At 41.2% G+C, this 22,618-nt stretch overlaps 1 protein-coding gene across 2 annotated transcripts in view; it reads right to left on the minus strand.

Annotated features, from left to right (window-relative positions):
- The window catches only part of AK5 (adenylate kinase 5), a 166,336-nt gene extending 149,828 nt beyond the window's left edge, over nt 1-16,508 (minus strand). For both annotated transcript variants that reach the window (XM_054979197.1, XM_054979196.1), the window contains exons 1-5: nt 16,137-16,508; nt 4,082-4,268; nt 2,891-3,058; nt 1,405-1,574; nt 1,173-1,286 (exon numbers count right to left, since the gene is read on the minus strand). In XM_054979197.1, coding sequence (XP_054835172.1) covers nt 1,173-1,286; nt 1,405-1,574; nt 2,891-3,058; nt 4,082-4,268; nt 16,137-16,196 — 699 coding nt within the window. In that variant the 5' untranslated portion in view covers nt 16,197-16,508. The remainder of the gene's footprint in view (nt 1-1,172; nt 1,287-1,404; nt 1,575-2,890; nt 3,059-4,081; nt 4,269-16,136) is intronic.
- Between the last annotated feature and the right edge of the window lie 6,110 nt (nt 16,509-22,618).

Genomic DNA, 22,618 nt, shown 5'->3' on the forward strand with positions numbered 1-22,618 from the left:
ATTAACGTTTTTAGTGATTATGAAGCACTTTAAAATGATTTGTTTGAAGAGTGCTGCAGAAAATCCTGCTTTTGAAATGTAACCTTTGCATGTGGTTTTCACAAAATGTTACCGCTTGTTACAGTGTTTGATCACAAGATGAAATAAGTTCCAATCACATGAATTTGATCATTTGAATTACTTTGGAATAAATGAATAAAACTGTCATCCTGATAAACACTGAGGGCTTACTTCAGTTGTAGTCTCTATTCTGGAAAAAACAATGTCACAGTCCCATGCTAAATGGCCTTGAAAATAGGGATACGATTTAGAAAATCTGTTCTACAGCCAAGGAAGCCATTTCCTCTGCTCATGTTGTAGAAAGACGTCCAATCACTTTGAAGAACTACATTATATGTTAAGGTGCCATCATCTTTAATAGAAAAATGTACAGTTTAATTGAATTGGCTGCTTGGGAACTCCATGTTTGCTTTAATCACTGCATTTTTATTTTAATCTTGAAAAAAAAGCCTTGTAATGTCTGAAAATTTGTTGTACATTTCACCAAAAAAGTTTAGTTTTAAAAAAGATTTAAACCTAATTTTGTATATGCTATAAAACATAGGGAGATTCTTTCTGCAGTTTCTTTTAGCAAATGGCAATAGATGGGAGACTTTAGTTTTGAAAAAGCTGTGCATGCTGTTGCATTCTTCCTAATGAGCCCCGAAAATATTCAGTTAAGGGATAACTTTTTCTCTTCCACTTTAAAACCATTGAAAAATATGCTTTAGTAAACTGGATCTTTTTCCCTTTGGAAGGATTTCATCATACAACCAAGAAAGTACTATTGCTATTGTAAGCATTACCAAATTTGGCTTGTCATTACACTGCCAAAACATATGTCAAGAGCATGACCTTTTATCAGCTATCTATTTTGCCTCTGCAAAACTTTAAAGGCAATGCCGATTGCTTAGTTAGTAGTAACTACATATGCAATTCCATCCTATGCAACAGAATTACACCCTTCTAAACCCATTGATTTCAGTGGACTAAGAACAGTGAACTTTGGAAAGGACAGTAATGCTATTCTTTCTAGAGTTCAGATTCTTAACATGAAGAACAGTAACCAATTCAGAACATATAAGAATAAATTATTCTTGTTATTTGTCTAAAGCATAATAACTATTTCTTACTTGATCCTCAAAGGAAAGAGCCTGGGCCACATCTCTTGGAAATCCATCAATAACAATACCTTCTTCATCAGGGATCTGCATTAACCTCTGCTTTATCTCTGTAATAGTTGTTTCCTTGTTTTTTAAAAACAAAACAAAACAGTTAATTCATTTTTAAGCTGCACACATTAAGACTGTATGTAAAAAAAACTAACCGAAACAAGTAACAGATAGTTTCTCAATATTGATGTACCTGTGGAGCTAATTCTCCAGTGGTAATTATTTTAGCAATCAGGCTCCATTTTCTATTACTACTTGTGTTGTGAATCTTCTTTCTCAACAATTCACCAACAGAGATATACTCAAATCCATAACGTTCTGCAATTTTCAAACTCTGGGTTCCCTTCCCACTTCCTGGGCCACCTATTATTAAAGATAGAGAAAAACAAACAAACAAAAAGCAAAGGTCTGTCATTAAAACTTCAGATTCTCTGTATTAATGTTGGACTGGCAAAACCTCCTAGAAATGTAAAGAAAGCAGTATTATTCAAACACCAGTGATGTTATCCTATGCTCTAATACTGGCTGTATAGAATAGAACTCAGTGATCCAGCAAAGGAACTGGGAAGGGTAGCTGTCTCATGGGAAAATAGACTTAGCCTAGCCCTGTCTCTGCTGTAATCCATTGTAACAGCTGCAGCTTAAAAGTGAAAAGTGTAGAAAAGGAATCAACTGGCTTCCTTGTGAGCAATTTTTTAACTTGCAGATCCTTGAAGCTATGAAGGATTGATAACTTTTCATTTCATCTAATAAAAAGGAGAGATGTGAAACATCAGAAGCTGGCAGGCACAACTCTCCATTCCATCTAACAGCAAGAAGGTTGCAAACACAGCAGAATCAAGAGTCACTAATTACCGAAATGCCAAACCAACGTATCACATAAATAAGCAGCAAACATCACAAATATGCCATGAATACGGCTGATTCCCAAATGCTGCCAATGTTCTCAGAGTTCAGGTTGCAGTGGTATGTTTCAGTAATATTCTTTGTTTAAAACTACATACTACATTTTCAATGCAATACTAAGCAGAGTCACTCCAGTCTAAATCCACTAATTGTAATGGATTTAGACTAGAGTAACTATGTTTAGGATTGCACTGTTTGTCTATTACTGTCACCCTAGTTACTTAAATGAATAGCAATAAACTAAAAAAAATTACATCATCCTAATTAGATGCTCTTATTCAAGGAAGCTGGATTGGCATTTGGCACTTGATTTATGTCACAAATTTGTATCCTCTGTTTCTCCAAAGATACTAGGGTGGCTTACATATTCCTCCCTTTTTTATTTCAGTAAATGTGCTCTAACACTATAACAGATGGGTGGTAACCTGGGAAAGGGTCTTCTTGATTGCAGCACCAAAGCTATAAAATTCCCTCCCCAGGGAGATTCGATTGCTTTCTCCTATCATTGATTTCTGCCAGTTAGCAAAGACTTCTTCATTTTGTCTCGTGTTTCCTTACTGACTTTCCTTCTTGTTTGTTTTAACTGTTGTTTTTACATATGTAATGTTTTAAAGACTTTTTTTTAACTGTTCCAATGTTATCATTAGTATCAATTTTGGGGAGTTAATCAAATCACACAAACACCACACATATACACATATGTATTAAAAAACACCAGCTAATCCAATAAAGTAGTTATTCATTATTTTTTCCAGGACAGTATGCCTTCCTACCTATCACAAGGATGATTTTAGGCCGAGGTCTTGTAGGATCAAAGACATCATACTCCTCAATGAGTTCAGCTGTTTCTGAGAGATCTGTGTCACTTTCTATGGAGAACTGATGGATTGGAGGGAGTCGATCATAACGCCGATAAGGAAAATTGGGATTGTCTGGCATCACTACAAAATGGTAAGAAAAGAAACCTTTACATTAATCAACAGTTAGGTTTATTACTAGAGATGGGCACAAACAGAAAAACAAACAAACATGATGTTTGTTGTTCGTTGCCATCCACGAACAGGGACTCACAAACAACGACGAACATGGCTCTGATCAAGAACATGTTTGTGGTTGGCTGTTCGTGGGGGCCAGCAGGCTCTTCTCCAGCCATCATCCAAGTCAAGATCCCTACCACACCACTCCCAGAAACCTGACCTGAGCAGGCAGCTGGAAAGGTACCGATAATAAATAATAGCTTGGCCCCAGAGCCTGGCAGCAGCCCTGGAACTTGAAGGAGTAGATCCCTATCCCACCATACACAAAGAAAATTCAAGCTCCAATGCACTCTCTCTATCAAAATGCCAACAGAAACTCTCTCCCTCTCCATTGTCTGCAAACTAAGCCAGAGCTGGGAGCCCCCCTCCCCCCTGCTCTTTGCTCCCTTGTTGTAACAAATTTGGAGCTCCACACTTGAAAGGAAGACCTGCCTATCAAGCTAAATTGGGCTTAGTTTGGGGTTTCCAGGGCAACAGCAGGAGTTCAGACAGAGTTCAGACAATCCCTGCCTAAGTTGCCAAGGGAATTGATTGCACATGCCAGACTGTCTTGGCTTGACAAACAGCAATGAACAAGGCTTGCAATGACCGATTCATTTAGAATGGGGCTTCACGAACAGCTTGTTCGCGAACAGCAGATTGGGCTGTTTGTGGCTTTCTTTTGTTCGTATTGCTGTTCGTGCCCATCTCTAGTTAACACCTGTAATAGTAAGAAATTTGAAGTTGTGTTCAGGCTGGTGGAGAGAATGTATGAAACCTTGAAATGAATTCCAGTCAGCAAGGTAAAAAGAGTAACTTTATAGGATACGGAGGCATCTATGTCAGATAACATATATACTAATTTGTCAGAGTCAGAGAGAGAGTGTGTGTTATTTAGGGTCTCATTCCAATGTGAGCCAGGAAATAGTAACATTAAAAATAGCTTACCATTTCTGAAAAATGATCTTCTTGACTGGCTGCCATTAAGTGGAGGTAGAGTCTTTTTTTCTGGACTGACAAAAGTGTCCCATTTCACTTTTTCTGCTCCTCCCAGTTCCTTCACTTTCTGTAAACATCCTTCCAGATATTCTATTGGATCGTCAGGTTTGTAGCACATTAATCCATTAATAAAACTCTGAAACAGAATACCCCAAATGATTTATAGTTAGCTGTAGACCGCTGAGACTGAAAACAACATATGGTTACTTCTTTAATGTTACCCTTATCATCCATCCGTATTTCAAGTATTATAATCTTTCTATTTTTATGCCAAGTTAGAGACCTATAAAACAGACAACGTAACCATTTAGTCTGCAAGGCTTCCTAAGCTTACAGTGTGGCTTTCTAAGACATAATATTCCTTTGCAGCCATCTTTGAGCTTCTATTGGTTTTCAAGAGAAACGTGAAATCCTAGAAGAAATTTCTTTAAACATTTCCTCCTATAGAAACCTTGGCTTCTGCAAGCTTCTGTCAGGGGTTCTGCAAAATGTGACAATCTTCCTCCCCAGGCACTTCACTTTCCCAAGTTATAATAATTAATTATGATAAATGTTTGCTTTCGGATTCTGTAATTTTACATTTGTTTTTTTTTATTATGTGGGGAAACATGGAGTATTGGTGGGCAGCAAGATCTTATAGCATGTTACAGGGACTACCTAACAAAAACAAATAAATATATAAATAAATGTTAAAAATATGGGTCTCTGATACCATCATATGGGTACAATATTACTCGTACTTATAAACCCCCATTCCGCAAAGCAGAAAAAACTTTTGATTAATGGGTCACTCTTGGAAACAATCCAAGCTGCTTAGACAGCATGTGGATAAGGGCTATTCTAGGACAAAGGATGACATAAATGGCTGCCATAAAGTTCCTTTCAATAAGTAACTCCCCACCCCAGGCATGTCAATGAGATTGACCTGTTTTAAATACACGACTTTCATCTTAACAACAATTTATACATCATAGTTTATATGCTGTCTTTTCCAGTTTGTAGCCATTTAAAGCATTTTACAAGCAAAAAATGAGCCCTGTGGCACTTTAAAGACTAACACAGTTACTGCAGCGCAGGCTTCAGTAGGCACTAGCTACAAAAGCCTTTCTCTCTTTTTTTTATTAATTTTTTTAATTTTAATTACTAACATCAAAACTACAAAACTACAAACTACAAACAGAAAAAGGAAAGAAGAAACAAGGGGGGAGGGAAAAAACAACATAAGAACACAAACTACAACTACAAGTATTGAATTCCCTTCATAATACAATTATTTAAAGTTAAACTTTCTAATATGCTATTAGATTGGTAGATCTTATAAGATAAGGAGTACAGTCAGGATCAGGTCTTCTTCCCCCCCCCCCTGCGTCTCGGTCTCAGTTCTCTTTGAACAGCTACAATAGCTGCGCTCACTCCCTCCTCCCCACTCCCCCCTTCAGATTCTGGATCTTCTTCTTGCTCAAACTCTTGATGATTAAGCACAAAATCCCTCAGCTGTACTTCCGATATTATCTTGTAGGCTTGGTCTTTATATCTAAACCAGATACCTTCCGGAAATAACCATTTGTATTTTATATCACGCTTTCTCAGAAGAGCTGCAAACCTTCTGTATTTGAATCTTCTTTTCCGAGCTAGAAATGTCTTAACCTTGTTACCAAGAAAGTCCAAGTCCACGTTAGTCGAATTATATAAAATGGTGTCCCGAGTCTTCTTAGATGAAAAGTCAATAATAATCTCGCGAGGCAGCTGACGCTTCGTTGCATATTTTGAAGATGTCAGACGGACTTCCAGAATATCGCTTTTAAACTCTTCTTTAGTTACCTTTGCGAATGACGCCAAAAGTTCTGACACCAGATCCTTTAAATTTTCACTTTCCTCCTCCTTCACATTCTGTAAACGCAATACCGTCTGGGCACGATCCACCTGTAGTCCTATCAGTTGATTCTCCAAAAGCTTTACTTCTTTGTTTGTAGCTCTCATGAGTGTTGCATTTTCACGAGTAGATTTCTCTGCCTCGAGCGCTACATCGTTAGTGGTTTTCACTTCATTTTCAACTGAACCAACCCTTTGTCCGATTTCATTTAGCCTATCAACAAAGGGCTTCATAGCGATTCGTTTTCGTTTTCTCAGCCATGCCGGACGCTCCTCTCGGCTGGTCCGGGAGGAAACGACCGGGCACCCTGACCGGGCGGCTGATCCGCAAGGATTAGCCCTCAGGACTCCCAGGGAGGGAGCCAGGGTCCGGGACGCGGCGGGAAGAACTCCCCGGAATCAATGCGGGGGGGGGGGAATTGCCCGTTTGTCCCTATGGAGGCCAGCAGACGTGCGCGGCGCCTCGAGTGCCGCCGGGCAACGAGAAACGGCAAATAAAAGAAACAGGCGGAAGCCCGTAAACAAGCGAATCCCTTCTGTTCTACAAGCGTTTGTGAAGGAGATGTTGATCTGAAGAAGACTCGTTCTTCCCCTTTGTTGAGTTCCAGAATTTTGTTGGCGCCCCCCCCCCCAAAATGGCAGCAAAGAAGCAAAGTCCCGCTCTCGGTAAGTCAATCTCGGCTACCTTGAAGGGGGAGTCGCTCGAAGAGTTGGTGCGCAGGGCGGTGGTGGAAGCCATAAAACCCTTTGTTGACAAGCTGAACGAAACTGATCAAAGGGTGGGCTTAATTGAAAGCGAAGTGAAAACCATTAAGGCAGCAGGGGGGGCAGAAAAGTCTGCTCTGGAAAGTGCGTCACTTGTGAAGGCTACAAAAAAGGAGCTGAAGCTGGTTGAGAACCAGCTGATCGGGCTACAGATGGAATGAACGCAGACATTTTTGCGTCTCCAAAACGTGAAAGAGGAGGAAAAAGAGGATCTGTGGGAGGTGGTCTCGGAACTATTGGCAATACCCGCGAGGACGACTAAAGAAGAGGTTAAAAGCGCCATTTTGGAGGTCCGTCGGGCTTCTTCAAAATATGCAACAAAGCGACAGTTGCCTCGTGAGATCATTATTGACTTTTCATCTAAAAAGATTCGGGACACCATCCTATATAACTCATACAATGCGGATTTGGACTTTATGGGTTTGAAAGTCAAGATTTTGAAGGACGTTCTATTTCTAGTCCGGAAACGGCGTTTTAAATATAAAAAGTTTGCAGCTCTTCTGAGGGACCATGGAATAAAGTACAAATGGTTATTCCCGGAAGGAATATGGTTCAGATATAAAGATCAGGCCTATAAGATATTATCAGAAGATCAACTAAAGGATTTTGAGAATAAAAACCCAGAACTCTGCTGCACCGAGAACGAAGAAAAGGAGGAGCCGGAGGGGGGGGAGGAGGAGGAGAGCACCGCAACAGCGGTTGCACAGAGAGAACTGCGTCCGGGACCTAGAAGGGGGAGGAAAGTTTAATCAGAATTTGAAATGTTTATTCTCTGTATGATTAACCACTCCATCATTATCCTATGGAGCTATTTTTGTATTATGACAGTATGAAGGGAAAACATTGAAGTGTAGTGTTTAGTGTTTGTAGTTCATTCCCCCCCCTTTTTTTCTTTTTTCTCTTTTTCCACCCCCCTTTGTCCCTTCCCTCTCCCCTTTCCTTGTGATAGTCTTGTGTAGTGCTGTGTAGTGTTTTGTAGTTATGAAAAATAAAAAAATTTATTAAAAAAAAAAACAAAGGGCTTCATAGCTTCAACGACCGACCGTTTAACCACCTCTTCAAGAGTCTCTCCCTTCCCCTGCAACGCAGCCGAAACCGATTTGCCCACAGCAGGGCTCTGCTTTTTCGTCGCCATCTTAGGCGGGGGGAGGGGGAGCCCGCCAACTAAGTTCCAAAACTCAATGAAGGGGAAGATATCCAAACCTTCTTAAGCTTCAACTCCCACCAATCCTTCGCATATGCTTAAAGTAACAGAAGGGATCTGCTTACTTACAGGTTTTCACCTTAAATCTGCTTGTTGCCGTTCTCCATGGCCCGGCAGCACGCGATGTGCTGCGCAAGTCTGCCGGCCTCCATAGGAGCAGACGGGCTATTTACCCCCTGGATCGACTTCAGGGGGCTCTTCCCGCAGTGCTCCGGACCCTGACCCCCTACCTGGGAATCCTGGGGGTTAACCCTAGCAGGTCAACCACCCGGTCAGGCTGCTCGGCTGCTTCCTCCCGGACCTGTGGAGAGGAGCATCCGACATAGCCGGGAAAACGAAACCGAATCCCTTTCTCTCAATAGATCTGTTTGTCTTTAAGGTGCCTTTCTGGTTCTGCTATATTTTGTAAGTTCATGTTTCTGAAGCACCAAAACTACATTTAAAACATACTTAATTCATATTTGAATGTAGTTTATTTGTTTATTTGTTTAACTGCTACTGCATGCATTCCATTTTCACATTCAAGTATGAATACTTTTAGGTGGGTAGCTGCTTTGGTCTGCAGTAGAACAGCAGGATTTGAGGCTGTAGCACCTTAAGAAACCAACAAGCTTTTCAGGATACGAGCTTTTGAGAGTCAGAGCTCCCTTCTTCAGATACCATGAAAAAATACTGCATTTTTAGAATATGGCAATATTTGTAAGATGACAACCACTCTATATAATTACCATTTCATTCTTCAGACCATGACAATTTGTCTTTATTTCAAATATAGAACAGAAACTGGCAGATAGAAGCTTACCCACAAACTACAGGAGTCTTCAGAAAGGATCATTGAAACATTTAAAATGTAAAGTTCAAAATTTCTACTCATCTGTACAACCAAAATGTTAATGTACTAACTTGCAATAATGCATTAACTTGAAATAAAAGCACAATACACTATATAACATTTATTCTTTATATTTTGCTTTTCTACAAAAGAAATCAAGATAGCTTAAATAAAACAGATCAGTAATTTTCACTGGGCCCCTAGCTAAATTTCATATTTAGGGATAATTATTACTACAGATCTTAGGTGACTAGTAGAACTAAATCACATCAAAGCCATAACACAAATTAAACCAGAACTAACTAAATGGGACAAAACACTCCTTCATGGTACGAAAGATACCATCTCATAAAATCATTTGCCCTTCCAAAACTTCTCTTTTATATGAGAGCAATACCACTAGAAATCCCACAAAATAAAATAAAGCTTTGGCAAAGTATATTAAATCAATTTTTGTGGGAAAAGAAGCAACCAAGAATCGCTTTCAGAATACTTAGACTAAAAAAAAATCACAAGGAGGCTTCAATTATCCCGATTTAGAACTTTATCAAGCGGTTACTAGATTGCTTAACACTCTTCAAATTTTAATCCCATCAGACACTACAGACTGGGTGAACATTCTGCAATCGGAAGTCAAACATAATAACATACAAAATCTACTTTGGAACGACAAAAAAGAATGTTTGCAAAAAACAAATAACCCATTCCTTGAAGCAATACTTAAAACTTGGGATCAGTTTAGATATAAAATCATGCCAAAGATTTCTAGATTCTCCTTGTTTCTTGATCAGCAGTGGTTTCCACCAGGACAAACTAAGGTCTTTTAAAAAGCATGGTTGCAATCGAATATGACCCGCATAATAGACATAATATCAAACAAAGGAATCGTAAGTAAAATGGAATTGGAACAAAAAATACAACAAAAAATACACTAGTTCACTTATCTACAACTCTCAAATATGTTAAACCAACTTGATATTCGGAAAATACTCAAAACATCTCTATCAGAATTTGAACTTCTTTTAGACACCAAAATTCTTAAACAGAAAGGTTTGATCTCAAAATTATATAACATTTTAATAGCTTCAATACAGACTAAGACTCTGAAATGTCAAACGAACTGCCATTTAGATTATAAAGCAGAATTTACAGCAGAGCAATGGAAGGGAATCTGGACTTCATATAAAATAATACACAAGTGGTATTTGATGCCAAAAAACCTCTCATTGATTACTACAACAAATTCACCACTTTGTTGGAAAGGTTGCGGCAACATAGAAACGTTTGCACATTGTTGGTGGGAATATTCTCGGATTGAAATCTTTTGGAAAGATGTTTTGGGATACATAAAAGATATAACAGGCTACAAAATCCCTCTTGATCCAGAAATTTTATTTCTATACAAATGGAACACAATTGAGATCCCTCAAATTGGAAGAGAACTGATCAATATCCTTTTTGTGGTTGCCAAAAGCTTAATAGCTTCAAACTGGAAAACACTCAAAATGCCTTCAATATATGATTGGCTGTAAAAAAAATATGGGACTGTTATATCCAAGATAAAATATATGATAGAATATATCAAGCAGAACACTACCCGAAAGAAACTGATTTTACAGCAAAATGGTTACCATTTCTTGACTATATGATGAAAAAAATAGGCAACTGCCTAAAAACTTATTTTTTATCACTTTAGATCAATGAAATAAAAACAATTTGGTAATAAGAGATAGCGTTAATTACATCGGTTTATTTGACTATATAGTTATATACAAAATATGTACAGAATTTATAAGAATTTATAAGCATTTATATACAGTTAATGTATACTTATTGTTATCTGTTAGTTATGTACAATGATTCTGCATTAATAAAAAAAAAATTCAAAAAGATAGCTTAAATAATAATTAAACTGTATATCAATTAAAGTATTAATAGTATTAACAAAATCAAATCAACAGAAAAGGAAAAGCAATCAGAACAGAACCACTTCACTATATTTAAAAGTGCCAACTGCACACAAAAAAGAAGCCAATAAAACCGAACAATTGAACTGGCACAAAACAACTCAGTTTAAGAATTTAACTCCTTTCAAAGATAATGGGGAAGAGAATAGTCATTGCAGCCATTTCAAAGGCTGGAAAATAGAGGCCCAGCTGGGCAATTCCCCTCTGGGGACAGGGGATCCCTTGCCCCCGGCTGCCCCTCCTCACATGGCTGTCAGGGATGTGTGATATGTGGAATAGGCCAACTGTGTGCATGCTACCAAGGAGGCATCTAGCCGAAATGGGCCAGCACGTAGCCGAAATGGGCCAGCACACTCACACGTTCCCAGAAAATGATGTCATTTCAGTATGATATGTAGGCAACTGTTGTGCCAGAGGTCGACTCTCCAAAAATCATCCCCAAACACTAACAGTGCAATCCTAAGCAGTTACTGAAGTAACTCTGCTTAGGATTGCACTGAAAGTTTTGGAAATAACATCATTTTCTGGTAATGCAGAAGTGCGTGTGTGGTAAGTACCTGCCTCCCCCCACACACACGCCATACAGCCACTGCCTTCCATTCCATTGTTTGGTCCCTAGGGGACCTGGCGACGCTGGCTGAGTTTTCAGAGGTAAGAGGTTCCAAAGCATGGAGGCTACAGAGGAGGAGGCCTGGTCTTGTCTGTTCAACTCATCCATGGTTGGTACATAGAAAAAGACAAACCCAAGATATGGGTAGACACTAGGCCCATATCAGTGCAGATGGTTCCTTAGAAGACCCAGTCCAAGGTCATTTAGAGCTTCACAAGTCAACACCAGCATTTTTAATTAGGTCTGGAGATAAACTAAGAGCAGCCATGCAGTTGCTGTAATGTAGGGGAAAATATGATCTCCATAGCAAGTCTACAACTTCTTGACTACCATATTATGCACCAGTTGAAGTTCCCCAGCTCCTTTCAAAACAATACTGTGTTACAGTATTCCAACAAAAATTACTATTGTCGAGACAAATTTTTTTAATGAGGACAGATCCACCATTTTACTCTCAAGTAACATGCCTAAGAACTGCAGATTAAACATTGGGTATAAATTATTTGAATCCTGAGAATCCAAAGATGGTTTTTCCAATAAATGATGAATAACAGCCTTCTTTAAGACTGGTAGAAAAGACCGTTCATTGAAGGAAGCATTTATTATTTGAAGCGGCCTTCCCTGGAAGATTTTAGCAGATGGGGGAGCAAAGAATGCGCTTTTCCAAGGATTTTTTCCACAGACTCAGAAAAAAACAACATAAACCTATGGGGGGGGGGGGGGGAAAGAGACCAGCAAAAGGTTAAGGACATCCTACAGTAACAGCCTTTAATATGGAGTCCAAGTCTGAGCGACTATGAATTATTTTATACACAAAATGTCTTGCAAAATTGTTGCAGTGAGCTGTCCAATCCTTTCCAATTGCAGTGAGCTCGCTGTCCAAGTGGGAAGACAGAATGTAAAAAGCTTGAAACCTCATGAAACAGCAATACTGGATGACTCTAGCAGATGCAGTGGAAATGAAGCAAGATTTCTTTCTTGCCTTTGCAGCCACACAGTAAGCTCAAAAATGAGCTCTAACATATGTTCAGTTATTTCAGTACAAATCAGTGAGAACCAGCGTAGTGTTTACAGTGTCAGACTAGGACAGGTTTGATTCCCCGCTCTGCCATGGAAGTTCACTGGGTGACCTTGGGCCAGTCACACTCAGCCTAACCTACCTCACAAGGCTGTTGTGAGGATAAAATAGAGGAGAGGAAAATGATGTAAGCCACTTTGGGTCCCCAATGGGGAGAAAGGGAGCTATAAAATAAGAAAATAAATAAGTCTTCTTCTACTAACACTCTTGCTATCAGCAATGCTGTTTCAACGCTTCTGCAAACCAAGGTGAAGTCCAGACTCTTCCTGGAGAAAGAGAGAACTTTGGAACAGCAATGTCTACAGTCGATTAGTCATTCCCCCTTCTTCCGTGGAGGCTTCTACTTTCCTTTGAAACACAGTGGTTCTTTGGGTAAAAGTTAAATCTTCCACCTGTCTCAGCTTGCCTTTCCTTGATGATAATACTCTCTAAAGTATAAAGTTGCCTTAGCACCTAGGTAAGTTTACCTTCTGATCATATGAGTTCAGACAGAAAAGTTAAACACATTAACATGTTTTAACTTTTGCCATTCTCTCTCCCAATGCCACCAAGGAATCTAACTTCACAAGTTATATTGTCTCTGCTAGTTATAGAGACTTACCCAACTCATTTTTAAAAACAAGCATGCACATTCTTTGCAAACTGTTTCATGATTGTAATGCAACTTGGACAAATGTATTTATTTAAAGCATTTGTGTGCTGCCTTTCTGCCCAAATATGGTCTCCAAGGCAATGAACATTAATACACTAAAAAAATTTAAATGTTTTCAAACCAATTTAAATTTAAAACATTTAAATGGTACAAAAATAATTCAACCAACACACATACACAACTGCACATCATTAAGAAATTATTATGTCAGGGGTCTATGACAGTTCTAGTAAGTTTTATAAACAAGCATGCGTATTCCATGATACCACAAACCATAAGCATTGTTTGCTTGTTAATAGACTAGATCAATGATGAGAGTGAATGTATGTCAATGATTTCATCATGGCTGCTTCCACACAGAAGTCTTTCTCTGCTTTAGCTTTGGAACTGAAATGCTTTTTTGTTTAGCATGCATGCAATGTTGTACTCTTTCCAGGTTTTCCCAGTTCTCAATATGCTCTTTCCCAAACTTGCTTTAATATGATCTTTTTGGAAAGAATGCAAACCAAGCAGCACATTGCGTGGACAGAATGGTGCACATTTTTCCTGCCGCAAAAGTCCTGCTCACTTCAGCACCATTTTCCACACCACCACCTCCTTGCCATTTTCCCAATGTTTTTTCCTGGTGTTGCTCTGAAGAGTTCTTTATCAAAAACCTGGTAATTTGTGCTATGACACTATAGTAGGAGCCCTGTGGCACAGAGTGGTAAGCTGCAGTACTGCAGCCCAAGCTCTGCTCATGACCTGAGTTTGATCCTGGCGGAAGCTGGATTCAGGTAGCTGGCTCAAGGTTGACTCAGCCTTCCATCCTTCCAAGGTTGGTAAAATGAGTACCCAGTTTCCTGGGGGTAAAGTGTAGATGACTGGGGAAGGCAATGGCAAACCACCCCATAAAAAGTCTGCCAAGAAAATGTCGTGATATGACGTCAGTAATGACTCGGTGCTTGCACAGGGGACTACCTTTACCTTTTTTACTATAATATAATACCACTTATTGCATTCCATTTCAAATTTTAGTTCCTCTGAATTACCAGTTTCTTTTTATTAGAAAATGGAATTTCCAAGCCTTTTTGCTGCAGAAACATAATGGGAAAGATGCAGGAATTTTTGTCCTGACTGCCTGAAAAGGAATGGGAAGAGGAAGCTGCAAGACAGCTACAGAGATACTATGTGTATGTTGACTCATGAAGGAAAATAAAAGGTGTTGGTGGTGAATCACTCTGACAGACATGATGACCATGTCTTCAAATGTCAATGCAGGAACGTGCATAGAAAAATCCTCGTGTGGAAGCTCCATCACCAACTTGCATGCCTTTACATTTGCAGTGGCAATTAAAACAATGTGGAGAATTTTCACTATGTGGCAGCAATTCATGAAAAACCAAGCTTTGTGAGCCTCCCAAAAAGTTTCTAGTCCTTATAGCTTTGAAAATAGTCAAAAAACATATTGAAACATCTGAACCAGAAGATGGGTGGGAGCTGAGCAGAGATTACAGGCTTACAGGCCATCAAGTGCCTGTTACGTATTTGTTCCCCTCCTTAATTATTAGAAGCAGAATAAATATTTGCAAAATAAGCAAAGCCATGCAAAGTATATGCAAGCATATGCACAGGGAAAATTGGCTTTTATTGACACCAGAATCTGAGTCACCTTGGTACATTTTGTGCCAATTTTTGCAGAGATTCTATAGAGCTCTCACTGAAAGCTCTAGTGTGGACCTACAGTCTCAAGCCCCAGTCACTAAAATGCGACTGCCCATATTTTACCAGAATGACGAATAGGATTACATATTGCAGTACCATTTAAATTGCATTTTGAATACAGAAACTGTGTTACAATTTCATAAACACCTTGAAATTATTTAGAAGGTGTTTTCTAAAAATACCATATTCCAAAAAATATCTTTACTACACACCATCCAATGCCAAAAATCGTTTGGTTAGTGTGAATTAACACTTGCCACCTTTTAAGCAAAACTGCTCCTACCTATAATTAATCCATTTAAAATTCTGGATGAATCACAACTGCTGCCTTCATCCCATGTATGTATTTTCAATTAGTTACCTTTAATTAAAGCCTTGCTTTGAGTCTCACATAAGAGAAGACTGTCATATTATACATGGTGAAATACTGCCATGGGAAAGAAGGAACACTTCGTTTTTATGGAAACAGTCTTTGGAAATGGAGACTTATGATCCTAAATATGCCGATTCAAAGGAAAACAAGATTGGACTGCTACAAATAATTGCTTTTTAGGGCAGACAAAAACCTTTCTTAACCCCCTGGCTGGGCAAAAGAAGAGAGCTCCGTGTGAGACGTCTGGTCCGAGCGGCGGGGCAGCGAGATGTGCAGAGTTTCAGACGACCGTACTACGTGCCGTGGCCCAGTCCCGCTCCCTCCCGCTTTCCCCTCACCGATTCCACACACATCCCCGGCCCCCAGGTCTGAACGCCACGGCACAAAGTAGGCAAAGCAGCCAAGGCAACCGAAGGCAAGACCGCTCCCAGCTCCGCTGAAAGTGAGGCGGGAGGCCGTTTCCCGCTCCGCAGCTCAGGTTAGAGGAGAGAAGCAAGGCGGCGAGGGCGAAGCGTGGAGGGATCGAAGACACAAGGGGAGCCGCCGCCTTGTCCCTGGAACAAGCTGGCGGCAAGGATGCCCGCCCTTGGCTCCCATGCCCCTCCCGGCCAGCAAGGGCACACGTCAAGGGCTACCAGCATGTCCAGCCAGCCCAAGTTTGGGATGGCTAAGGGAAGGCAGTAAGAAGGCATCCCCGGTGCCCAGCGCGATACCTGGCCAGGTCGGGCGTAAGCCAGGCGCCCCGATCACAGGGGCCCTTGCTGGAGCCTGCGTTGCCGCCTGACTCCGCTGTCTCCAGCCTCGCCCTGCCCGAAGCGTCTTCTCTCCTCCCTCCCTCCGGATCCCCCTACTTTGGGACCGAAAACTTGCTCCACTGGGGAGGGAGAGCGCGTCGGGAGAGGGCGAGGCAGCTGCGGGCTTTGCAGGCTGGCCAGGAGAGCCTTTACCTCGAAGAGCTGCGGAATCTCCTTCCTGGCCAGATACTCCTTGACGTCGCAGGTGCTCATGCCGCCTGGCGGAGAAAGGGCGATGGCGCGGCCGGAGCTGCTGGCTGGGGCTTCTTCCCGGGTTAGGAGCCTGCCTGCTGCTGCTTCCCTTCTTCCCTCCAGCCTCTTTCACTTGTCTCGTTGCCGGAGGGCAAAAGGCGGTTAGAGCGAACCGGCAGGAGCAGCGCCTTCCCCTCCTCTCCGGAGCTGCATCCAGCCTCCCCACCCAGCCCGCGCGCTGCCAGTCAAGCTGGGGGCGGCTGGGTGGGAGTGGGCGGCTGCTGGAAAGACACCAAGGAAAGGCAGCGAGGAGGAGGGGGCGGAGTGACTCCGAATCGCACGAGCTGCAGCCAGTTTACACGCGCGCCTCCGGGGGCCGCACGAGCACACGTGGCGCCCCTTGCCCAACCCTGAAGGGGCGCTTCTCGTTCGAGCGAGAGCGGCCTGGGGTGCGCCCTTTGTCGGTCCGGAGACAGACTGGGAGTGCAGTTCTCAAAGCCGCTCCGACGGCCACCGGCGCCGACCTCCACGAAGTTTAGGAACGAAGTATGTAGGGTGTATCCAGACAGAAGGTGGAAAGGGTGTGGAAGGCTCATACTCTGGATGTCTGGTTGGTCTTTAAGGTGTTCAGGGACCAGAATAATATTTATAGCCCTCCCTCCCGGCAAGCTGGCTCAACAAAAGCGGGTTACAACAAAAATAAGAAATACAGGCATAACAATAATGTTATTCTTCTGCTTCAGACCAGCTTGGCTACCCACCTGAACCTATCTCTGTCCAGTAAGTGAGTGTAGGTGTGTGTGCACTGGCAACCTCAAAAGGCAGTGAGAAATGATCGCCAGGTAGAATTTGTGCATCTTTGATTCTAGAAATTTTAGGGGATCCAGTATATTTTGTTTGCTCTTTGTATTGTACCAGGTTGCTGAGGCGTGGCTTAGCGCTGTGGCTTCAGGATCCTTGAAAACGCTCCTGTATAGGGTTTGTCAGATGTCCAGAGATCATGAGATTCAAGGGGCAAGCATAGAGGGGAGCTCTGTGCTAGAACTGCCAGTGCCTTCTGAAGCCCCAAAATTCTCACTCCATCCCACAAACCATACTTTCTCCACAATCACAGTTCACTTGAGGGAGCCAGCTCAATGCACACTCACCAGCAGCTCCACAGGGCCCCCTTGTACCCATCCCAGCAGTCCCCCCACCTCCTTCCATCTCAGTCAGCAGTATTCTGCTGGGAATAAAGCCATTACATAGCGATAAAGGAAACGGCTACCACAGGCACAGTGCTTACCCTAATTAACTGCCGGGTTGTTTTTGACACCATACCACGTACCCCAGTATAAAATATTATGCAATGACAATGTGATAAAGTCTAAAGTATTTTTGTTGATTTTTGAGAAGTCTATTTTGAAAGTATCATACACCTGTAGTGCAAACGATTGCAAAATTATTATTATTTGTAGCTGAGGCCAAAGCCTTGCCTATTTTGTAGGACAGGTAATTTTGTTTAAAAGGTTACTTTGATCAATGGTAATATAAAGCCACATAACTTTCTAGAACCTGGTTTGTAGAAGTATATTCCTGTTTTTCAGAATTGAGAGTTTGCCCTTTAGACTGTAGGTAGTTCTATCATTGCAAACAAAGTTTATTGATTAATCTCCCCCCCCCCCTCATCAATATGCACACTAGCCAAATGACGGATACTTCTGACTGCTTAGGAGCTGACAAACTGATGATTTACTCTTCTAATCACATTGTATGGTCTTTGTGTGTGTGTAGGGGACATTCATTGAAGGGCTTGTACCACAACACAAAAACTGTGTACTGCCAAGCTGCAATAAATTGTATTGTGAGATAACATAGCACTTGTTACACATCTAGAACCCTTTTCTCCAACTGAAACAAGATTTCCTCTCTCTGAATCCAGATTTTTCCCCTCCTTTCTCCATCCTGCCTTCCTGTTCACTGCTACTGCTTCTCCAGCTTTCTTTACCACAGTATATTAAAAAAATCTGTTGCACGAAAATTAAATGTTAAAAAAAATATACACAGATCAACCCCAAAATGTTGGGGGGGGGGGGAATATAGCAATTTAATCTACGCCTATTATGCATGGATGTATCAATATAGCAATTGCCATATTAGACCATGTTGTCATGCTTACAATCCTGTCTTCAACGACAATTGGCAGGAGATATCTTTGGAAAACTGAAGATAAATGTCAGCTGTCCTTTAAATTCTTTTCTGTAGGCTGACAAATATATAGGGAAGACAGCTAATGTGCTGAATTGTTAATGCTTTAAAATACTTTCTCAGAAAGAATGGATCTTAATGGTCATCTGTCTCATTAACAAGAATACTGTAGTTGCCAATCTGCGACTGGCTTTACTCTAAAAATCTATCAATCACTCTTTATCATCTCAGTCCACATCAGGCTTGACCATCCTGTTATCTAATATTAAGTAACGGTAGATTATTTGGTGGTCCATGTTTGTCATGGGACCAAGCTACTATAACCTGAATGTTTTTGTTTATTTATCTCTCTAGCTACATTCTGAGACAAACCAAGGTGAAGTCATTTCAAAGTGACTTCATCAGTGAAATAAACTGTGTTCTTTGGTGACCTCTAGAATCTTCCTAAGCTAATGCATTTCCATGACAATTAGGGTTGTAAATGTTCTAAAGCTGTGAGAAGTACAGCCGTCTGTGCCTCCTACTCTCTAGACCACTTCTCTCCCTACCCACTGTGATAAGAAATACTCTAATGTTTTCTACGCTAGAAAAGCTGCACCATCTCTCCCTGCTCCAAAACATTTAGTTACCATGTCTAGGCAAGGACCTAATCCTGAAAACAGGGTCTCCACATTCAATTTTTCAATTTCCATAAATCTAAAACTATATAGCAACACCAAGATAACTGGAGTTTTGCATTTTTTACTTCTGTTTGCTATGATCTCATTACTGTAAATCCCAGCGAAGTTTTTTTGTTGTTGCCAGTCCATCTGGGTACATGAACTCCTAAGTCTGTGCCAGATGTCTTTCCTCTGTATTCTCAGAGCCTCTCTCCAGGGGAATGTCTCACTGTGACACAAATTTATAATTCTCTAACTTTAGGTGGAAGGGACATGAAAATGCAGACACTTTCAAAATCACTAAGGAAAAGAATGTGAAATAACTTAAAATGCAAAATAAGTGTGGCCTGTCTCTCACAGCAAAAATATGTGATAAGTATACTCCACGCAGTAATTATTTCTGCATCTCTGTTTTCTTTGCTGTGATGTTCCAGCTCATAACCAGACAATATTGTAATAGCAGCTGATGGCTTAGTAGTGTACAACCCTGTCATAGAAGATCAGTTATGTTACTCACAGTGCTATCCTAAACAGACCTCAGTGGGGGTAGAAGGGTGTAACTTTGCTCAGAAAGTTACTGTCAGTTAAGGACAAAGAACAAGGACAATGAAGGAGCAATTTTTTTAAAAAAGCATGCAAGAAGAGGCACAAATGCAGTCATGAAAGTTAGCCCATAAAATTGAGGTTTCCATCATTATAGACAGATCTAGAGATGAAATGCAGTCTTGTCCTGCATCTGCCTATACACCCTTTCAGAACTCATTGAGTAACCAGAGGTGTTTTGGTCAGTCCTACCAGTTCCTCTATAATTCTGTACATTCTGCGAGCTTGTTAAAGCCACTCATGCTAGATGCTATCTGATGGTGGTTGAATTCAATAAAAGTAGCTAGCAACGAATTAATTTCAATATATAAACTACCTATCAATATATATTTCACAATATATAAACTACCTATCAATATATAAACTACCTTATCACAAACAAGTGATTTATAATTATCCCTGGCCAGATTTTCTACAATGTAATTTTATGGATGTATTTTGCTACAGATTATTTTATTTAAAACTTTCTCTGCCACCAAAATAGAGTTCCTAAAGTGGCTAACAATCAAACACTAAAACATTTTAAAACATTTAAAATGGCATTTAAAATACTTATTCAATTTGATAAAAATGTAAACATGCAAACACAGCACAAAACCAGAGAAGAAGGCCAATAAGAGGCCAACGAAACAACAAAAAGCCTTCACCTGCTGGTGGAAGACGACAACAGAGAGAGACAGATGAATCTCCCTGGGGAGTTCCAAAGTTTTAGTGCCATGATTGAGAAGGCCCTTTCTTGGGTTGCCACCCATCTAGCTTCAGATGGTGGGGACACACAAAGCAAGGCCTCCTAATGACCGGATTGGACAGATGGGTTTATATGGGAAAAGGAAGTCCTTAAAGTAGGCTGGCCTCAAGCGGTATAGGGCTTGAGGAGTCATGGTTATGGAGGCCACGAGTTATAGATCACTAGTGGCCCTTGATTTGGACATGTAATCCGCATTTGCATCAAAAGACACATGCAGCCAGTTCATTTGAATGAATATTGAATATTGTAATATAGAGATGTGCACGTGCTCAACATTAACGAAATAGATAGAAGGATATTTACATGTGGGGATCTTTCTGGACAGTTTAGTTTTCTTTGCCAATATTTCTGGTTTTCTTAAAGTTTAACCTAATCACATTTCACCGCCCTTCTTGTCAGTTCTCTGTTGGTACACTTATTTATTTCACACTTTGCTCTACTTTAAGTTTTAGGCATTTTCTTGCTCATTTCCCATATTTCTTCCAGTATTTTTTTTGGCTTGCACTAGTTCTGGCCAAATCTTAACACTTTTGTCTCATGACATTTAATGACATTTTACATTTCTACAACATCTGCCCCATTCATTTCATACTTTCTTCCCCTACCATAAAGGTCTTCTTAAATTGTTTCCTAATTTCTTGGCTCCTTAGCATGTCCAGGCCATCTCCTCTCTCTCTCTCTCTCTCTCCCTCTCTCCCTCCCTCCCTCCCTCTCTCAATTCTCATTTTGGACTTCAGATTTATTACTACTCAGGCCAGCACAAAGGGCAGATTCATTCCATTAGACAACTGGATGCTGCTGCACGCAGTGAGCTAGATCTGTGCTATCATCACACCAATTTTACCACACACTCTACTGAGAAGTCTTAAAGGTATTTTAGGCCTTAAAGGTCTTTTCATTTTCTAGAATGTTTGGGTGAATTCTTATGCTGCTTTAATATATCTCCTGAACCACAAAGTATGTTCTGCTATTAAACTCTGTTTTGTAGTTTTAAGGATCCATGGGTCCACAACTGCTTGGTCTTCCCTATACATCTCCATGGTTCCAGTCAAGACTCCAGTGCCAGCCAAGGCAGGAAAAGGAGTTAATAATGACACCTTGTTCTTCCTCCTCCTAAGTCCTCTGCATCCTAAAGAAGACTTGTAGCTTCTTTCCTGGCCTGCCATTTGGTAGCTTATATGATCCAGGCTTAATTGTGTGCATGCCCAGCAGCCTCCCCTGACCTCCCACTAGGGTTACCAGGTGCCCACCAGTGGCAGGCAAACTCCTGGGGATTTGCCCCCTTATCTGCTAATCACTGAGCGATTGGCGGGAGGGGACAAACTCCTGAAGCGTGCCTGCCACCGGCACGCACCTCAGGAGTGTGCGTCATGCGCGTGCTCCAACCCCTTGTGCTGGCCATGGGAGCATCTCTGCGGTCTGATTTGGCCCAAAACTGGCCAAATACCGTGGCTGGAGCGACAACGTCACTTACAGAAGTAACGTCGCCATGCACTTGGCGTGGTGACATCACTTCCGGAAGTGACATCATCATTCCGCCGCTAGAGAGGATAGAGGGACCTGGCAACCCTACCTCCCACACTTGTTCCCCATTTTCCTGATAGCTTAGCCAGTCTGGCCCAGCGGCTCCGGACAGCTTCTTAAAGGCGCTTATGAGTGATGTATAGGAGCAATACATTGCCTGATCTGGTGATGCTGCCCTCTTGCCATTGGGGTGGCCATAGCAGCTATTGGAAGCCCAAAGGTCAGGGTCAGGGCCAGGATCTTTGGCCTAGGTAAGTCCAGAAGAAGGTCTGTGTGAAATTTGGAGCCTTAAATAGTGTTGAAACAGAGGTAGAGTGTTGACCAGTGTGGTCTCTTCCACCAACCGTCTACCTGACAGACCCTAACCCAAGTAGCTTTTGAATTAAGTAAGACCAGCACCAATGAGGGAATGAAAAGTAGCTTTTATTTTACCCCTGTGGACAGGGGAGTAAGATGTTTTAGAAAAGAGGATAGAAACTATTTACAAGTGTAACAGTTGAATATTTTGGAGTGCAGAGAGCACTTAACAGCCAAGTCCCCCCGCCAAAAAAACTAGGCTCTATGACAACACAGTCACCTAGCAAAGGATTTCTTTCAGCCCCTTGCTCAGGAGGCAAAATCCTATCTCCACCTCTTCACTGTTTTCACCTCTCCTCTCTCTGAAGGCAGACTCTGAGACTTCTGAAGTCTCCTCCTGAGACTGGACCTCTACAAACAATCAC

Source organism: Eublepharis macularius, chromosome 5 (assembly GCF_028583425.1).
Source record: "Eublepharis macularius isolate TG4126 chromosome 5, MPM_Emac_v1.0, whole genome shotgun sequence".
Classification (NCBI taxonomy): domain Eukaryota; kingdom Metazoa; phylum Chordata; class Lepidosauria; order Squamata; family Eublepharidae; genus Eublepharis; species Eublepharis macularius.